This window comes from Condylura cristata, unplaced genomic scaffold, assembly GCF_000260355.1.
Source record: "Condylura cristata isolate star-nosed mole 26May11 unplaced genomic scaffold, ConCri1.0 scaffold00011, whole genome shotgun sequence".
Lineage (NCBI taxonomy): Eukaryota > Metazoa > Chordata > Mammalia > Eulipotyphla > Talpidae > Condylura > Condylura cristata.
In genome coordinates, this window is record NW_004567112.1 from 36,913,929 (window position 1) to 36,932,315 (window position 18,387).

General features: G+C 37.3%; 1 protein-coding gene across 3 annotated transcripts; it reads left to right on the plus strand.

Annotated features, from left to right (window-relative positions):
- Nucleotides 1-531: 531 nt before the first annotated feature.
- Nucleotides 532-18,117, plus strand: PLA2G12B (phospholipase A2, group XIIB). Of its 3 annotated transcripts, none has more exons than XM_004680782.2 (5): nt 532-824; nt 10,003-10,091; nt 12,912-13,077; nt 13,678-13,680; nt 17,954-18,117. In XM_004680782.2, the coding sequence occupies exons 1-5, from the start codon at nt 614-616 to the stop codon at nt 18,070-18,072; spliced, it is 588 nt and encodes a 195-aa protein (XP_004680839.1). In that variant the 5' UTR covers nt 532-613; the 3' UTR covers nt 18,073-18,117. The 3 variants fall into 3 exon arrangements, with proteins under 3 accessions (XP_004680839.1, XP_004680841.1, XP_004680840.1); XM_004680784.1 differs by lacking the exon at nt 13,678-13,680 and adding an exon at nt 16,263-16,265 and having other exon boundaries at nt 567-824; nt 17,954-18,072; XM_004680783.1 differs by lacking the exon at nt 13,678-13,680 and having other exon boundaries at nt 567-824; nt 17,954-18,116.
- The last annotated feature ends 270 nt before the right edge of the window (nt 18,118-18,387 follow it).

Here is an 18,387-nt window from a genome sequence, read left to right on the forward strand (position 1 = left end):
TCATTTTCTCAGGAACTGAGGCAGAAAAGTTGAGTTCCAAGTTTTACCTCCCACTTCAAGCACACTTAAATACCAACAACTTCCTGACTGTTAGTGCAGGTGACAAGACTAATCCACCAGCTGGGTTCCTGAGCCCTTTCTGCACCCACCTGAATCTCCCTAGAGACCAAGTATGAATGGCTGGCTCAGAGGTGGGTCTAGGACCTGGAGAAATCTCTTTGTGTCACAAGTTGGCCCTGAGGGACCAAACCTATAAACTAATCAATAGGTTAACAAGCTGATGGGGTAGAATTCCGATTGCTCCACCACTCCTGCCTCTTAGAAGTTGGCAAACATCTCCTGCAGCCCGCCTGGCCTGTGAAATCCACTTTGAAATGTTCTCTCTCACTGGCTACCTCTCAGATAGGCCCGCCCACTGCCTAACCTTTGTCCTTTCTAATTGCCCTGATCTCATCCCAACCTCCAGAGCTATGTTTAAAGTCCATTCTAAGGAACACACAGATTGAGTGTTCTAGATAGTCCCTGTCCTGTCTGTCATCTGGTGAGGTGGATTGTGTACGTGGGATACTGGCTGAGGTTTGAGGCGAGACCGCAGCACCTACCTGGCTCCACCATGAAGCTGGCCAGAGGCTTCTTGATCCTGTGGTTCAGCCTGAGGGGTGGCCTGGCTCAGAGTGACACCAGCCCGGACACAGAGGAGTCCTATTCAAATTGGGGCCTTCGGCAACTTCGGGGCAGCTTTGAATCTTTCAACAGTTACTTCGATTCCTTTATGGAGCTGCTGGGAGGGAAAAATGGAGTCTGTCAATACAGGTGCCGATATGGTGAGTGCATGGTTTCTCTTTCTGTAAAAGCTATCACTGGTGGGCCTGTGGATAGCTAGATTCAAAAATAAAAGTGTAAATTGCATAGATTTGAATTACAAATAAATAATTTACGAGTGTATGCCCAATGAAATATTTGGGATACACTTATGCTAACACATTTTTGGTTGTTTAACTAAAATGCACATTTCACTGAGTTTCCTAAAGTTGATCTGGCAAACCTACTTACTCCTGGGAGCCTGTCAAGACTTCTTCCGTGGGGCTATTTTCTATGGTTTGCTATGAGGCAGATACTTAAGAAAAGGCAGCAAAGGGCCAGAGAAAGGCTCTGAGAGTCTTTGTTGAGTCTCTCCTAGGATGAAAATTGAAAATGAACGCAGAAAATTCTGCCAGGGGATAAAAATTTTTTCAATCACCTTGTGCTAAACTTGAAATGTATTCTCCTTCCTCCCTCGGTTAGTTCACACTTTCCTTCTAGCTCTGTCAGTCTCTTCTGGGCATCAGTTTTCCTGACTCCCCTAAAGAGGCCATTGGATGCCTCTGCCACTACCACCGTCAGCAATGGCAGCAGTTCCTTGGAGGGTGGGAGGGGCCCATGTCCCCTTTCCCTGCCACATGAACTGCCCTCAGGCCTATTGCTTGGCAACCAGAGAGTCTCTGACACCAGCCTTCCTCTACCCTGGCCGGACAGGGGGTTAGGTGCCACCGATCACAGATGGCAGTGCAGGGGGTAACATCAAACTGATGAAAATGTTTTCCAAAGCAAGCTCAGTCCATACAACCTTAGTTTTATGGTTTAGTTTGTCAACTGTTTCATCATGAGGTTAGAGATTAAAAGGGTGAGTCAGTGTAGTGTAGCAGGGAAACACATCAGACATATTTTCTCTAGGTACGCCACAGATTAAAGCTGTTTCAAGAGAGACTTTTAAAAGCTGAAAACTAACTGGACTTATCCAGACTCTGTATTTTCCCTTTGAGCAGCAGAAATGGCTTCTTTCTAAAACCAAAAGTGACTAGGGATAAATAGTTAACCATTAGTCCAAAATCAGAAGTTTTGCAGCATAGTCGTTTTAACCACACAGAGATGTGCTGAAAAAAGCTGCATCTTCTCAGTAAAGATTCCAGAGGGGGAAAAAACCCTTGTCTGTCCTCAGACTGACCTGGGCTCCAGCCATGTCTTTGTCCAGAGCAGGCTGCATAAATGCAGATACCTGGTCACTGGACATCTAGCTTGTACATAGATGAGGCCAGAAAGGGGTTAACTCAACAGGAGACACTTAACACAGGCACTATTTTCCTGCCTTGAGACAACACATGACTTAGGCCTGTGGTTTAACAAATAAACAGGAAACAAGAATCAAACCGTCTTTTTCTTTCTTTAGCCAAAAAAAGAAAAAAAAAGATTTCAGAGAATTTGGGCTGAGAACCTCAGCCTTACTGGGCTCAGCAGCTGCTGGTGGGGGATGGGAAGTGGCAACAGAGACCTTACAGGAAGGCAACTAACTCCATTCGCTCTGTGCAAAAAGACTCTGGAGGAGCCTGAAAACACATATGGAAAATAGGGGGTTTAGCATGTTACCTGTGGAACCCCTTGGAGCCAAGGGTGTGGAGGCTTCGCCCAAACAGCACAAAATCTTCTCAAGTCGATTGTGAAGCAAACGATAATTCAAACAGATAATGCCCAATAACTAACGGAGGTGTTTATGGTTGCTGGCTTTTTGATACACTGCTTGTACACAGCGCTTGCTTTAAAGCCTCCTAGCTCAAACTCCCAGGTGCTTTGAATCACCCAGGAGGCCAGTTTAAGTAGCTCCTGGGCCCTGGGTGGAGCCAGATAATTTGCATTTCTAACAGTTCCCAGGTGATCCTCAGCTAGTCTTGAGACCACGCTTTGAGAAAAAAAAAATAATGCATTAAAGCCTGCAATATTCTTACCAGAAGAAATCATTTAGTAATACTTAGTCTATGAAAACAATTTCTATTTGATAGGTACTTACCACTACAGTATACCCTCAAAAATATCATTTGATTCAAGGTCATCTAGTATGAAGTTGATGAGGAAAAAAAAAAACCCATGAGGACCTGCTATCCTTAAATGAACTTTTATTTAAAGTTTGTTTCCAAGAACCTAACCTACAACTCGAGGACTTACTGTATTTAGTTCTCCAACTCGGCCCTCACTTAAAATCATCTGGGAGACTTAAAACTCCTGGTAAAAGCAATCAAATCAGAATCTTCTGGGTTAAACACAGGCAGTAGTATTTTAATGTTTCCAGGTCATTACAAGTACAGTCTAGGTAAGATGTACTACGTAAGAGGCTATTCTTGGAGCACTTCAGACACAGGTTGTTCAGACAGGTAAAGGTGTGTTTATATCCCTATAGCCTGCAGCAGCATGTCAATATAACTTACCACAATTCTATCTATAGCAATTTATTTTCATGTCAATACACAAAGTCTGTACGTGTCAAAGGAGCTATAATTGTAATGAGATTCAGCTGGAGTCAACAGATAACTAGCTTGGCTAGTTGGCTGCCCTGGTGCAAACAGCCCAAGATTCTGACTCAGGGCTGTGGTAGGGCCCTGGAACTGTGCAGGTAGAAAAATCATGGGTTTAAATTTGAGGGTAGATCCCACTGTTAGTGACTTTGGGATTTGTTTCTTCATATATATGAATAGTGTTAATAATAATTATATTGCAAATTTGTCATAAAAATTAAAGATTATATATTTAGTGATATAATCATGATAGGTAACAACTTTTTTATAATTATGTATATCTTTCCAAATATTTTATAATTGTAATGAGGAAGATATCTGTTGAATAGGTTATCTGTGCATTCAGATTCTTTCATCATTAAATTTAAAAGCCACAGATTTCCCAGTGACTAGACAACATCGTCTCAGCTTCTAGAAGAAATCCTTTAATAGTAATTTTAGTGTTCTCTGCCTTTAGGTAGGTATCTGGAGCAGGGCTCTGGAGCACAAAGGTACTGTCTCACAGAGAAGGGAATCTCATGATGAATTTCTCCTAGGGTTTAGCTCTAGGGAGAAAAGTATTTTTATTATATTAGTTTATTTTTACATGATTTTGTGACTTTTTCCATCTGAGCTGCAATGCCCGTGGACTTCCCACCACCAATTCACCTGTGTGCCATCATCATAGTCCTGTGCATTTCCTCCCCCTCCCATTTTTGATCCCATTCCCCACTCCACCCCTGTAAAATGTCTCTGGTATACAGTTGTTCACTATTTCCCCTTCCCACTCCAGTCCTTTATGCTCCTGCTATGAGTGAAACCATCCGGTATTTTTCTTTTTCTTTCTGGCTTATTTCACTAAGCATGATCCCTTCCAGCTTCATCCATGTTGCTGCAAAAGGTATGAGTTTATCTTTTTTTGATACTGAGTAATAGTCCATTGTGTATATGTACCACATCTTTTTAATCCAGTCATCTACTTTTGGGCATTTGCGTTGATTCCATGTTTTTCCTATTGTAAATAAAACAGCAATAAACATGGGGGTGTAGGTGTCTTTTTGAATCTGTTTTTGTCTTTCAGGTAGATACCTAGGAGTGGGAAGCTGTGTTTTTAGCAGTTTGAGAAACCTCCCAACAGTTTCCCATAGTTGTCGTACTTGTTTGCATTCCCACCAGCAGTGCAGGAGAGTTCCTTCTTTTCCAGATCCTTGCCAACATTTGTTGTTGCTAGTTGTTCTAAGATGTGCCATTCTTACTAGTGTGAGGTGGTATCTCATTGTGGTTTTTAATTTGCATCTCCCTTATTACAAGTGATGCAGAACATTTTTTCATATGCTTGTTGGCTGTCTGCATTTCCTCTTTGGAGAAGTATCTTTTTAGCTCTTCTGCCCATTTTTTTGATGGGGTTGTTTATTTTTGTTGAGTTTAATCAGCAATTTTTGTGTATCTTTGTGATCAGTCCTTTGTCATTAGCATTGCGTGCAAAATTTTTCTCCCAATCAGTGGAGTGCCTCTTTGTTTTATGTAATGTCTCTTTTGCTATACAGAAGCTCTATAATTTGATATAGTCCCATCTGTTTATCCTTTCCTTCACTATCGTTGCACTGGGTACTGTATCTTTAAAGATGTTACTTAGGTGTATGTCATGCAGTGTTTTGCCCATCTTTGCTTCCAGATATTTGCTTTCCAGATATTTTCCATTCTGTTGTGTAGGTCTTTAATCCACTTCAAGTTGTTTTATTGTGCATGGTGCAAGGTAGTGATCCAGTTTCATTTTTTGCATGTAGCATTCAGTTTTTCCCAGCACCATTTGGGAACAGACTTTGTTGAACAGACTTTCTCTGTTTCATTGTATATTCTTTGCTCCTTTGTCAAAAATTAGCTGCCCATAAACCTGTGGGTTTATATCTGGGTTTTCTACTTGAATCTACTGGTCTGTGTATATGTTCTTGTTCCAGTATCATGCAGTTTTGATTATTATGGCTTTGTAGTATAACTTGAAATCTGGGAGTGTGAGGAGCAAAGTATTTTTAAGTATCAGTCTTTTCCCCCATTCCCATAGAGATCTTTTTATCTGTTTGAAATCTAAAAGCAAAATTTTATTGACCTGTGAGTTTTCCCAGGGAAAGAATTCATAGACTTCATCACATTCTCAAGGGGATCCATTTTTCTGAAAAAGAAACTGGTCACTGGTTAAGAAGCAAAGATTCTCTACTGTGAGGGTGACTAACTGTCCTAGTTTGTCAGGGAGTGAGGGAAAAGGTGTGGGTTCTCAGGATTTGGAATTTTTGTTCTAAAATAGAAAAAGTTCCCAAGCAAACCAGACAAGTTGGTCATAGACCTCATGTAGTCAGTTCATCTGTTTAGAGGGTTGATTGTTTCAGTAAAATTGTTCCCATCCTAGCTGGAAAATATCATGCTTAGTGAGATAAGCCAGAAAGAGAAAGAAAAATACCGGATGGTTTCACTCATAGCAGGAGTATAATGGACCAGGCAAAAAAAATAACAAGAATATTGAACAGCCATATACCAAAGACATTTTGTGGGGGTGGAGTGGGGAATGGGATCAAAAACGGAGGGGTGGGGAGGGAAGTGCATGGGATTATGGTAATGGCACACAGGTGACTTGGTGATGGGAAACCCGCGGGGATTACAATTGAGATGGAAAAAAATGTACAAAATGATGTAAAAATAAACTGTTATTAAAAAAAACAATTGTTCCCATCCTGCTTTGTTTTCTTGACATGTTACTGTGTTAGTGTTTCTGGAAGCAGAACATACATTTCAAAAACTCTAACTCCTTAGTAGCACTTTTCTGGCACATGAACTACTTCTATAGAAGCCAGCTGGGTGGGGAGAATGGACACACCTTCCTATGAAGAATTAACCCTTGGTCTGTGTAATAAAACTCCAGAAGATTTTACTGATCTTTTCAGTGACAAAAGAGAGAGAAAAAAGGCTGGGTGTATATACCCAGGAGGTGGTATATAAGCCTGTGAGTAGAACTCCTGGGTTTTGTGCTAATTCTCCTCCTAAATCTCCGTAATTTGCCTTTTATTAAGTGGTTTATGGTTTTTAACTTTATCAAGAAAGCTTTACTTTTCATAAGGTCAAGTTTTTATGACTGAACATTTTGTCTAGGTTAGAAAACCATCCTCTATCAAGATTTTAACCCTCTACTATTTTTTTAAAAAAAGATTTATTTATTTGTTCATACAGAACTACAGAACTGGGGTACAGGCCAAAGGCGCAGGGGCGGCAAGAGGCTTCACCAGAGACAGAGAGGGGAGCAGAACAGGCAGATCTATGAAGTATACTGCTGAGGGGAGCAGCGGGCGGGTCAGGAGAGGTCTGCCACACCATGTGGTAGCCTCCGGGGAAGGCGGGAATTGAACTCATGCTGAAGTGGCTTTAACTTCTCAGTGCTGTGCTTTAACCTGCTGCGCCACCAGGGAGGGCCTCTACTATTTTTTTAACCAAAATTTTGAGTTTCACATAATTTTCACAGGTCACACAATATTATCCTTGTTTTGACTACTTTGCCCCCACCATTAAAAAATATAAAAAGCCATTTTTAGCTGGCATTTTAACACAGTGGGTTGATGTTGTCCCTCTTCTGCCAACTCTTGAACTAAAGAATCAAGTGTTGATCTCCCATTCTCTAAATAGCCCAAATCAGAAAAAATTAATTTGTGGATGTACTACTTTATTTCTGCCTAGGCTGAAATCATCGCCTTTTTTTTTTTCATAAAACTTTTGCTTTGGGCTTCATTCATAAACAGAAATTTTGCTTCCAACATAAAATATTAAAGACAGTAAAAAACAATTTATTTACTAAGAACAGTCAGGTAGGAAGTATCTATATTAGCATTCCATTATTTTTCTAACTGGAATATCAAGAGTTTCAGCCCTGTGAATTATCAAGTGCAAAAAAGACAGAGGGAAGGAATTTGCTCTGAGTGTACTACAAAAGATCTTTATCAGCAAAATTATTAAAGTGTAAGTTTTATCATCAAATTTAAATGTTTGTTTCTCCATTAAACTATTTCCCTGACAATGAAATACCACCTCACCCCAGGGAGAATGATATATCTTTATATATATATATAAATATATAAATATATATATAATAGTTTATTTTTACATCATTTTGTGCATTTTTCCATCTCATTTGTAATCCCCTTGGGTTTCCCATCACCAAATCACCCTGTGCCATCACCATAGTCCAGTGCACTTCACCCCCTGCCCCCATTCCCCACTCCACCCTCACAAAATATCTGTAGTATAAGCTGTTCATCATTATCATTATTTTCTCACCTGTTCCATTATATTCCTCCTATGAGAGAAACCATCTGGTATTTTTCCTTTTCTTGCTGGCTTATTTCACTAAGCACTATCTTTTCCAGCTCCATCCATGTTGCTGCAAAAGACATGTGCTTCTTTTTGTTGTTGTTGCTGAGTAATATTCCACTGTGCATATGTACCACATCTATTTAATCCAGTCATCCATTTTTTGGCATTTGGGCTGTTTCCATGTCTTTCCAGTTGTGAATAAAGCAGCAATAAACATGCGGGTGCAGGTATCTTTTTGAATCAGTGCTTTTGTGTCTTTTGGGTAGACACCTAGGAGTGGGATTGTTGGGTCGTAGGGAAGCTCCACATTTAACAGTTTGAGGAACCTCCACAGATGTGATCTTTTATAACCTCATCTTGAAAGCAACACACCTCCACTTTGGTGACAATTTTTTGATCACACAGACCAATGCTGGGACAATACAGATAGACATACATCATGGACCACAATTTTATACATATTGTGTCTTAACTACAAATACCCAAACAGACTGTTGTCCGCTAATACCCTGGATCTCTTTTCTACAGCAGTAAACCCTCCTCCCAGTTTAAGCTGGATAAAGACTTCATTTTTTACCCCACCTTTGAAATCTTGTATTTTCATTTGATTAAGGTCAAAAAAGGGCAGTAAGGACAAGAAATAAGTTTAACATTCTATAGTATGTTTATGAAAAGAAGGGCTGGGACAACTTGACCTCCTCCTCTTATCCTGCTGCTTATTACATGAATGTATTGACTGAAGCTTCATTTTGGACCCAGAGAGCCAGGGTCACATCCTAGGAGTGATGTATCAGAAGCAGCCTGGGTTCCTGAAAAGTGCAGTTTACCATAGGAATCTGTGATTCTTTTTTCTGGATTTTAAGTGAGATTCTATCTTGTTTAAGCATCTGAATAATACAGTGTGTATAGCATAGAATAAATACATGAGAAAATTATAACACTCTATTGAAGGATACAAAGGGAGACCTAAGTATAGAAACCTATACTATGCCCATATTTGTAGAGAAAGAATACTCCAATGAACCACTTGTCTTCAAATCAATAGATGTTCAATCAAAATACTGATAACATATCTTGCATAATTTATTAAGTTGACATTAAAATTCATGTATGAATAAAGTTTGAGAATACTGAAGACAATTCTTAGGAATACTAAGGCTTTGAAGCATACATTTAGTGTCTACAAATTAGAACAAAGATGGGTCACAATGTGACTCCAACTGTAATTTAACATTTAATTAAACAGAATAATTATGGTAAGTTTGGTAATACTAACTTGCATAGTGAGTACATGGGTATTTCTGTGACTTTTCTTCAATTTAAAAGTATTTTATAATAGTTTTATGTTATAAATAAAAATATAGTATAAAATACTTTTATATTATATATAATAAAATAATTAAAAATAAAATACCTGAGACCTCCCTGGTGGCCTAGGAGTCAAATCTCAGTGTCATCACCATTGTGGCCTGAGTCTTATCTCGGGCCAAGTAGCTGGTCCACAGATAGCACAGCAAACCTCTGCTGTCTCACCCGCCGCTCCCCTCAGCTGTGAATTTCAGTACATCTGGCTGTTCTGTTCCCCACTCTGTCTCTGGCAAAGCCTCTCAAACCCCACCCCCACCTCTGGCCTACATCCCAGTTCTTCTATGCAAAAGTAAATTTTTTTAAAGAAGAATCCATGGCATGACACAAATTATTTTTAAAAATATACCTGGCAAAGACTGAAGAATAAAGAAATGTCATATGCCTCACACAGGATTAATTCTTAGTTTCCAGTATAACCTGTAGCTCATAAAGGGAAGAAAAAAAAAAAATAAATGCAGACATACAGTGATACAAACAGCTGATATATTGGGGCCTTTTCATTGTCTGTTGGTTAATAATGCTTTGTTTACATTTATGAAATATTGTGAAATTTCCTTCAGATATTTTGAAAAAAATCTTGTGGTACTTTTATAATTCTGTTACCTTAAGTGTATGGTTAGGGAGTGTCCTTTTTCTTTTCAGGGCATGTGATCTTACAGTGGGGAGAATAGGAAACCTTGAGTTTTCACTTGGTTTTGTCATGGGGCTAATCTTTAATGTAATACACTTGAGAAACATTAGAACTGTTAGTAAATATATGATCATAACATTCTGTGAGATATGAAGAAAAATGCCAAACTGGCCTAAAGGTTGTTACTCTTTTATATCACCACCACCAACATGTATTTGATAGGAGTATCTGGTGGGGAACCTGACTTGTAAAGAAAAAAATGGATATGCTTTTAGAACATTTTTTCTTTGGTGAATGCTTAATTTCTAAACATTTCTCCCGGCTTCTTTCCTCTCTTTCTCCTGCTAGGAAAGGCACCAATGCCCAGACCTGGCTACAAGCCTCAGGAGCCCAATGGGTGCAGCTCCTACTTCCTGGGTCTCAAGGTACCAGAAAGTGTATGTATCAACATCATCGTTTTCCTTATTGATTGGTTTTAATTAACAGTAATCCAAGCGCTATCACTGATGGACATGATCACTATATTGTGAAATATAGTTGAGCAATGCAATTAAGCATTTTAAGTTAGATATAAGAAAAGAAATTATTTTCAAAATGTGTAATTTCCTTTTCTCAGGAAGTAGCAACCCTCACATAAGCCCTTCTGTGGTGAACTTCAAAGTTCACCACTGCAAACATCAGTTGAGCCTTAAGGGGACAAATGTAAACTTCATTTGAAATATATCTGACAAAATTTGATTTACTTAAATTGTCTTTCTAGTGACATACTGAAGCCAGCTAGGGCCAACCAGTGAGAGCTGATAATTATATTATCAGAACTTTTACAAGGGTTTGACTTCATCTTGACAGCATCAAATCAGCTATCTTGGAGATATTAGCATTCCAGAAAATTGTGTGTGCATGCACAACTCTCCCTTCACCCCACCCATCCAGTCACTGACTAAACACTCATCATCACACTGCTGACCATTTCTCAAATTTCACTCTCCTGAAAAACAATAATTTCTTTCAAGGCTTCCTTGAGGGCTTTTACCTTTTTCACTTTAGAAAGAGGCTTTATAGAAAATGTAGGTTAGGGGGCTTTTGTATTTAAACTATGATTTTCAACTGTGTTTTAATTCAAAGGGTAACCTTCACTTTTCTGCTGATTTAAAATATTTTCTTTTATAGTGAGTTCCTAAGCAGCATAATGTTAATTCTTCCACAAAAATACTGCTCACCCACATAGCATTTTTGTGCAACTTGTGAAAATATCTTCTCTCCTCTAGGTAGTTTTAGTCCCTTTGTTACAAATTCATCTGAAAATATTCATTTTGTTAAGAAAGGAAACTTGATTACTGCTGGATAGACAGTTTTCTTTCTTTCAGGTATTGCCATCCACCACCAAATCACCCAGAGCCTCTCCATCATAGCCCATTGTGCTTTCAAGGATTAGTTTAAAGTTTTATATGTTTTTCTTAATAAGTTCTTAAGTCTATGGTGTCTGTGCAAAGATACATGACATGACCTGCATACTGTAGGTTCAGCTTTGTCCAGAATCATCAGGAAGGGGTTGAACACAGAAAAAAAACATCAAATATTGAGTTGTCCTAGAGGAATATTTTTTTGGCTAATATATTTTACTTGATATCAATTTATTAGTCAAACAAGTGGCATCCACTATTTTAGAAGCAATATTTTTATTTGTTGGCATAAATATCAAATAGAACTAGTTCAGTAATTTTCAATTTAGTTTAATTGAATGATAGCCGCTATACTCATCTAATTCTCAGTTAAGATCTATTTTTTTTAAAAAGATTTATTTATTTATGCATACAGAGCTGGGGTACAGGCCAGAGGTGCAGGGGCAGTGAGAGGATTCACCAGAGACAGAGTAGGGAGCAGAACAGGCAGATCCACTGAAATACATTGCTGAGGGGAGCAGGGGGCAGGTCTAGAGAGGTCTGCCGCGCCATATGGGTCACCTCTGGGGCAGGGATCAAACTCATGCTGAAGTGGCTTTAGCTTCTTAGTGCTGTGCTGTAACCCAGTGCACCACCAGGGAGGGTCCAAGATCTATTTCTAATTTTAGGGGTAAGGCAGAAGCAAAGTAGGTATCAGATCATGGGAATTATCCCAGAATTGCAGAGTGCATTCCTTTGTCTAGTCCACTGACTTAAATTATCTCTAATGTAGTTTTTTCTTTTTTTTTTTTATTTAAACCTACATTTTAAACTGTCAAAATCAATATTTTTCTTTAGGTAGCACTGGAGTAAGACTTCAAATAGGATACTACTTAAGGAGCCCCATGTAAAGAGGTTCTATAACAGCTAATGTATTAATCCCTATTCATAACCTGAAATTAGATTTTTACAATTTCCATTCAAAGTTATCATTTCAAAACTGCAAACACTTCTATCTAGATTCACCACACACACACACACACACACACACACACACTCACACATATTTCCCAGCTAAGATGCTTGAAAGACTAAACAAATGGAACTGACTTGCTAACACAGGATTTACTCATTACTTTCTTTCTTTACCTTTAATAGTCTAAATGTGCCCTTACCTCTACTCATCTTCTCTCCATTTTAAAAATCCTCTAAAAAAAACCTCTTTGGTAACTCTGTTTGTGGCATCCTATGGACTTAGTTTATGCCACAACATTTGTCATTGTTTGTAAGCTGCTTAATAAAAATGTGTGTGCATTTGTGTGAGATATTGTCTTCTGACGACAGTCCCTGGTGGTCAGAAACTCTGCGGTCAGGAGTTCTGACATATAAAGACACCCACAGGCTTAAAACTGAGCTGTGTAGAGGAATTCCTGATAAATGGTGTGGTCTCTTGATGAAGTAAGGCTTAATTTTCCATATTTCTTAGCTCTGGAATCCTTTATGCAAACAAAATCTCATATACCATAGGTTTTTAACTGAATTTAGAATTTCTACAGCCCTCTCCTCTTGATTATACTCTGACTTCTATTTCCATCACTGTGGTAGCCTGTGAATTTGAAAATTACTGAAATCTAAATTAAAAAGAATGGACCATTCAGAAGGATTAAACTAATAACCAAATCATGTTTGAAACTTTCACCTCCTGTGACTATTAATCTGGTGTATCCTATGGAGTCATTGGTGTTTCTGAATTGATGTGAATATGTTACCAGAATGGGAGAACTAGCAAGTCAACCACAAGGTGGGCAAGGTTGCCTGAGGTCCTCGTCTAAACGTGGCATTTTATTCTTTTTTTTTTCCTTTGCTTTCCTCCAGATGGACTTGGGCATTCCAGCAATGACCAAGTGCTGCAACCAGCTGGACGTCTGCTATGACACCTGTGGTGCCAACAAGTATCGCTGCGATGCAAAATTCCGATGGTGTCTCCACTCCATCTGCTCTGATCTAAAGCGGAGCCTGGGCTTTGTCTCCAACGTGGAAAGTAAGTATCGTAAGGGCCTTTGCTTGTGAGCAGAAGTTTTTCCTGCTTTCACCCAGAAATCTAGCCAGAGTTTCTTTCTTCAAAAAAGATCTTTAGAACTCAATGAACTTTCCTTGTAGAAAACTTAACCACATTAAAAAAAAAAAAAAAAAGAGCAAAGGAAGATTCTGGGCACTTCTTCACTAAAGTTCTTGCTCTCTTGCCCAGAGCTGCTGGCACCTTTCTTGACGGGTGAGGCCCCACCCAACTTTCTGAGAGATATTAAAAATCCATCCTTTAGGAAATGGAGAGTTGCACTACTGGCTTTGGTTCTTCATTGCTCTGTTAAATAGTTTTCCATATAAGAAATTATTCTATATAGACTACTTGTTTTGGTTTTTAGTCCCTTTCCTTCTAATTTTATTCTCAGTTCAGGAAAAAATATTTGGAAAATCCATCTTCTTTGTGTACGGTATATATACTTGAATAATTATTTTTAAACAACTGGTTAGCTACTCAGTTTCCAGAAACGATACCCTAAGTTCTTTTTCCTAAGAACTTAGTCTTTTAGTTTCTTAAGCCAGAACATTACATGTAGGTATTACCACTAGGTATTTTTAGCAGGTAAAATTTAAAATTCAAGTTTATAAAACATGGGCCATATGCCACTGAGAAAGTCATCAGTAGAAACTTTTCATAGATCAATGTGTAGAATGAAATCCTAAAGTGAATGTGTGAGGGCTTGAAAAAATGAATAATTAATTAGACCATATAAAGGGAATATTATCCTATCTGTCCCTACAAAGGGTGAAAAAGTACCTGCTGTTAATATAGGGGTAGGTCAATTTACCTCCTGCAAGCAATGTCCTATTGATTCTTTCTCCTCAATATTTCTTTGATATTCCACTTGCCTAGATGCTGAAAATTAACCCAATCTCAAGGTCTCACATTCAATCTTTTCACCCCACAAGAAACAGATGTGTTTTCATACCACAAATTTGGTCATCTCCTACCCTCTGTTGCAAATCATTCCTCTTGTTGGGATTAAATCCCAATTCCCGAGTGTTACAGTTATAGCCGTTTCTGATTCTACAATATAATCTATATCTTTATCTCTCCTAACTTGTTATTCCAAACTATTGGGTTGATGACCCCCATCTTTCCATACCTATGGTGCCCTCTACTTAGAACACACTAGTCATTTTTTGTTGTTGAAACAATTTCATAGAGATATAAGCCATGTTTTATATTATTCAGCCATGTTAATGCTTTTTAAATATGTTCACAATTTATGCTATAAGCCCCACAGCCAATTTTAGAATGTTGTCATCACCCCAAAGCAATCCCAGTAGCCATTAGCTGTCCCACTCCATCCTTCCTGTCTAGCTTTTAACAACTCATCTCTCTTCTACCTCTATAGATTTGCCTTTTCTGGACATTTCATATGAATGGGTCATGCAATATGTGTGACCTTCTGTGAGGGTTTTTTTTTTTTCTTACGTATCAAGGCTTATCCATATAGTAGCATGTATCAGTATCACATTCTTGTTTATTGCTGAGTAACATTCTTTTGTGGATAGAACATATTTTCTTTACAGATATTTCAGTTGTTTCAACTTTTTGGCTACTATTAATATTGTTGCTATGAACATTTATCTGTAAGTTTTTAATAGAGACAGACTTTCATTTCTCCTGAGTTTATGTCCAGGAGGAGACATTCTGGACTATATAGTAATACTGTATTTAGAAAACACTCAAACTAGCTTTTGTTTTTTTAGGTAATTGACAGTGTTTTCCAGAACCACTACAGCACTTTACATTTCCACCAGCAATTTATATTGAGGTTCCATTTTCTCCACATCCTCATCAACATTTATCCATCTTTTTGATTACAGATCTTAGTGGCTATAAAACAGTAACTCATTGTGATTTTGATTTGTATTTCACTGATTGCTAATGATGTTGTAAAATTTTTAATTTCTGATGTGCTTATTGGCCATCATACATCTGCTTTGGAGAAATGTCTACTCAAATCCCTTTGCCATTCTTTAAATAGGATTTTCTGCCTTTTTATTATTCAGTCTTTATAAATTTAGATGCAAGTTGTTTATCAGATATAAGATTTTGAAATATGTTCTCTTATTTTATAGGTTGTTTCTATATTTTCTTGATGCAGTTGTTCACAGCACAGGAGCTATTTACATATTTATTTTGTTGCTTATACTATTGGGGTATGTGTAAGAAGTCTTTACCTGACCCAAGGTTATAAAGTTCTCTATGTTCTTATAGGAATTTTGTTTTAGTGCTTACATTTATGTCCATGATCCACTTTTAACCTTTTGTATGTGAATATACAGTTGTTACTAAGCCATTTATTGAAAAGATGAATATTTCCTGCAACAAATTATCTTCACACCCTTGTCAAAAATCAATTGACCATAAATGCAGGGTTTACTTCTATACTTTAACTCTATTGATCTATGCCAAGACCACACTGTCATTTTACAATAGTTTTGTCACAAATTTTGAATCAGGAAGTATCCTTCAATTTTGTTCTTTTTCAAGTTTGTTTTGTATATTGTGAATCACTGTATTTCCACATGAACTTTAGGTTCAACTTTTCATATTCTTCAAAAAATGGCAGTTGGATTCTATTAGGACTTTTGCTGAATTTGTAGATGAATGTGAAAACGATTAACATCTAAAGATCATGTTTTTTGATCCATAAACATATTCTTTTCATCTCTGTAGGTCTTCTTTATTTCTTTTAATACATTTTTAACATTTTCAGAGTACAAACCTTACACTTCCTTCGTGCTATTACATTTGACATTGTTCTCTTAATTTTATTTTCAGATAATTGATTGCTACTGAATAGATATATAATTGATTTTTATATGTTCATGTTTTGCCCTACCACCTTGATGAACCACTTATTCTAATAGATTTGTATTACTGGATTTTTCAGGCTTTTCTGTAGATCAGATAATGTGATCTGTATAAAATTTTCCTTTCTAATTTGAATGCCTTTTATTTATTTATTTTTGTTCAATGTCCCTGGCTGGAACTTCAAGTGAAATATTGAGTAGAAGTGTTAGAAGAGCAGATGCTTTTGTCTTGTTCCTGATTTTAGGGGAAAACATTTCATCTTTAATCACTAAGCATGGCTAACAGCTGTTGTTTTTATTGCACATGATCTTTATTAGGTGGTGAAAGTTCTATTTCTAGTTTAAGTGTCTTTATCATGAAAAAGTGCTGACTTTTTTCTTCAACTATAAACTAATCATGTGGCTTTTATCCTTTATTCTATAATATATAGTGTGGTATATTAAATTGATTTTTACATGTTGGGTCAACTTTGCATTCTTAAGATAAATCTCTCTTGCTCATGATGTTACCCTTTTAAGATGCTGCTGGATTCAATTAAGTAGTATTTTGTGAGAATTTGGTTTATAGTTTATTTTTCTTGTGATATCTTTATCTGGTTTTGGTATCAGAATAATATCAGAAAATGAACTGGTCAATCATCCTCTCCTAACTTTTGGAAGATTTTGGAAATGATTGTTAATAAATTTTTCTAAATGATAAAATTCACCAGTGAAACTGGATTTTCTTTGGGGAAGTTTTAAATTACCAATTCCAGCACTTGAATTAGAAATTATATATTCTAGCAATCTTCATATTTTCTAGTTCTTCTTTATATATTTTATTCCTTTTTAAGACTTTGTTCAGCCTATCCACATTGCCTAACTTTTGACGTGTAGTTCCTGATCATATTCCCTTGTAATACTTTTTATATCTGTAAGTTCAGTAGTAATGTTCTGACTTCATTCCTGAATTTAGTAATTTGAATTGTATTTTTCTTGACCAGTATAGCTATTTTTGTTGATCTTTCAACTAACAGGGTTTGTTTATGGCTATGTGAATATTGCTAATAATCACTTATTACAGCATTCACCCTTTAAAGGTGTGCAATTTAGCATTTCTAATGCATTTTTTTGCAACCAAAACCACAATCTAATTCCAAAACATTTTCATTAGAAACTCCATACCCATTAACAGTCAATCCTCGTTCCTCACTACCCACAACTCCTCCAACCACTAGTTTACTTTTTGTTACTGTGGTTTTCTCTATTCTGGGATTTCATATAAACAGAATCATTTACTGTGTCACCTTATGTGTGTTTTCACAATACATTCATGTTGTAGCATTATCAATGCTTCATTTCCCTTACTGTTTTAGAAATTTAAACTTAGATGCTATCCCTAATAACTCTTACCCCAAAGGAACCAGAGACCCTTTCTGGGGTATCCATACCACCTTGGGGCCACTTCCATCATGATATAATTATCAGTAAACCTGTCTACTTCTTTGTCCCAACTGTGAATCTTGAGTTGGATTCTCTTTTGTCTCTGTGACCCTGATGTCTAAGAGGGTGTGTGTATTACATATGTTGGAGAAGCCATTGTTAAAGCTTAGAGACACTCCATGTCTCATATGTAATACACACACATTTTTTTTCAGTGAATACATGGTTATTTATCTCACACTTGAACAAGGAAAGCTATAGGAAACATAGTAGTGTTGCCTGAAGAAGGATTTTGCAAAAACTGTAGATTTCTCATGTAGTGAGCATTTGGTAAAAGAAATTCTCATTGCTAAACGTGGTTTTGATCAGGAGGTCCATAAAGGGCATGCCAAAGTGTATTATGCCTGGGTGGGAATTTCTCTGAAAAACCACCTCTTAAATGTATGTTTCCCTTTTAATTTTGTATTTAGATTGCTGCCTCTACATTTCTCTGGGTATCATGATGGGAAATATATTTCCTCTTCAAAATTACTCATACTATTTGGAGTAATCCTATATATTAACCTTTACATTTCTTTTCCAAATAGCCTGTGATTCTCTGGCTGACACTGTGTTCAATACTGTATGGACTTTGGGGTGCCGGCCATTTATGAACAGTCAACGGGCAGCCTGCATCTGTGCAGAAGAGGAGAAAGAAGAGTTGTGAGAACGAGGTGATTCCCTCCTGGCTTTCAGTGACAACACAGTTGTCTATCTTGGAGATGATGGTGTGGCAGTTTGTATCTCATCCTTCCCTGCAAAAGTTTGGATACCATAAAGCAAGAGGAAGGGAACATTGCTCTACAGCTGAAAAGTGAATCCTGTTCTCTGAGGAGAATTAGAAAAAAAGACATGCATGGAGTGTTTCTAAGCTTTAACAATGGGATCTCCAAGTAAAACACATCTACCTGGAAATTCAGTTCTTAAAGACTAAAATACTGGGATTCCTGGATTTGATATAATTATTTGTATGTGAAATATT

Bases quoted from the DNA above. Each gene is read 5' to 3' on its own strand.
- PLA2G12B (XM_004680782.2), top strand. From the start codon at position 614: ATGAAGCTGGCCAGAGGCTTCTTGATCCTGTGGTTCAGCCTGAGGGGT. The intron at 825-10,002 runs GTGAGTGCATGG...TTCTCCTGCTAG, and splicing joins TCAATACAGGTGCCGATATG to GAAAGGCACCAATGCCCAGA. The intron at 10,092-12,911 runs GTATGTATCAAC...GCTTTCCTCCAG, and splicing joins GTCTCAAGGTACCAGAAAGT to ATGGACTTGGGCATTCCAGC.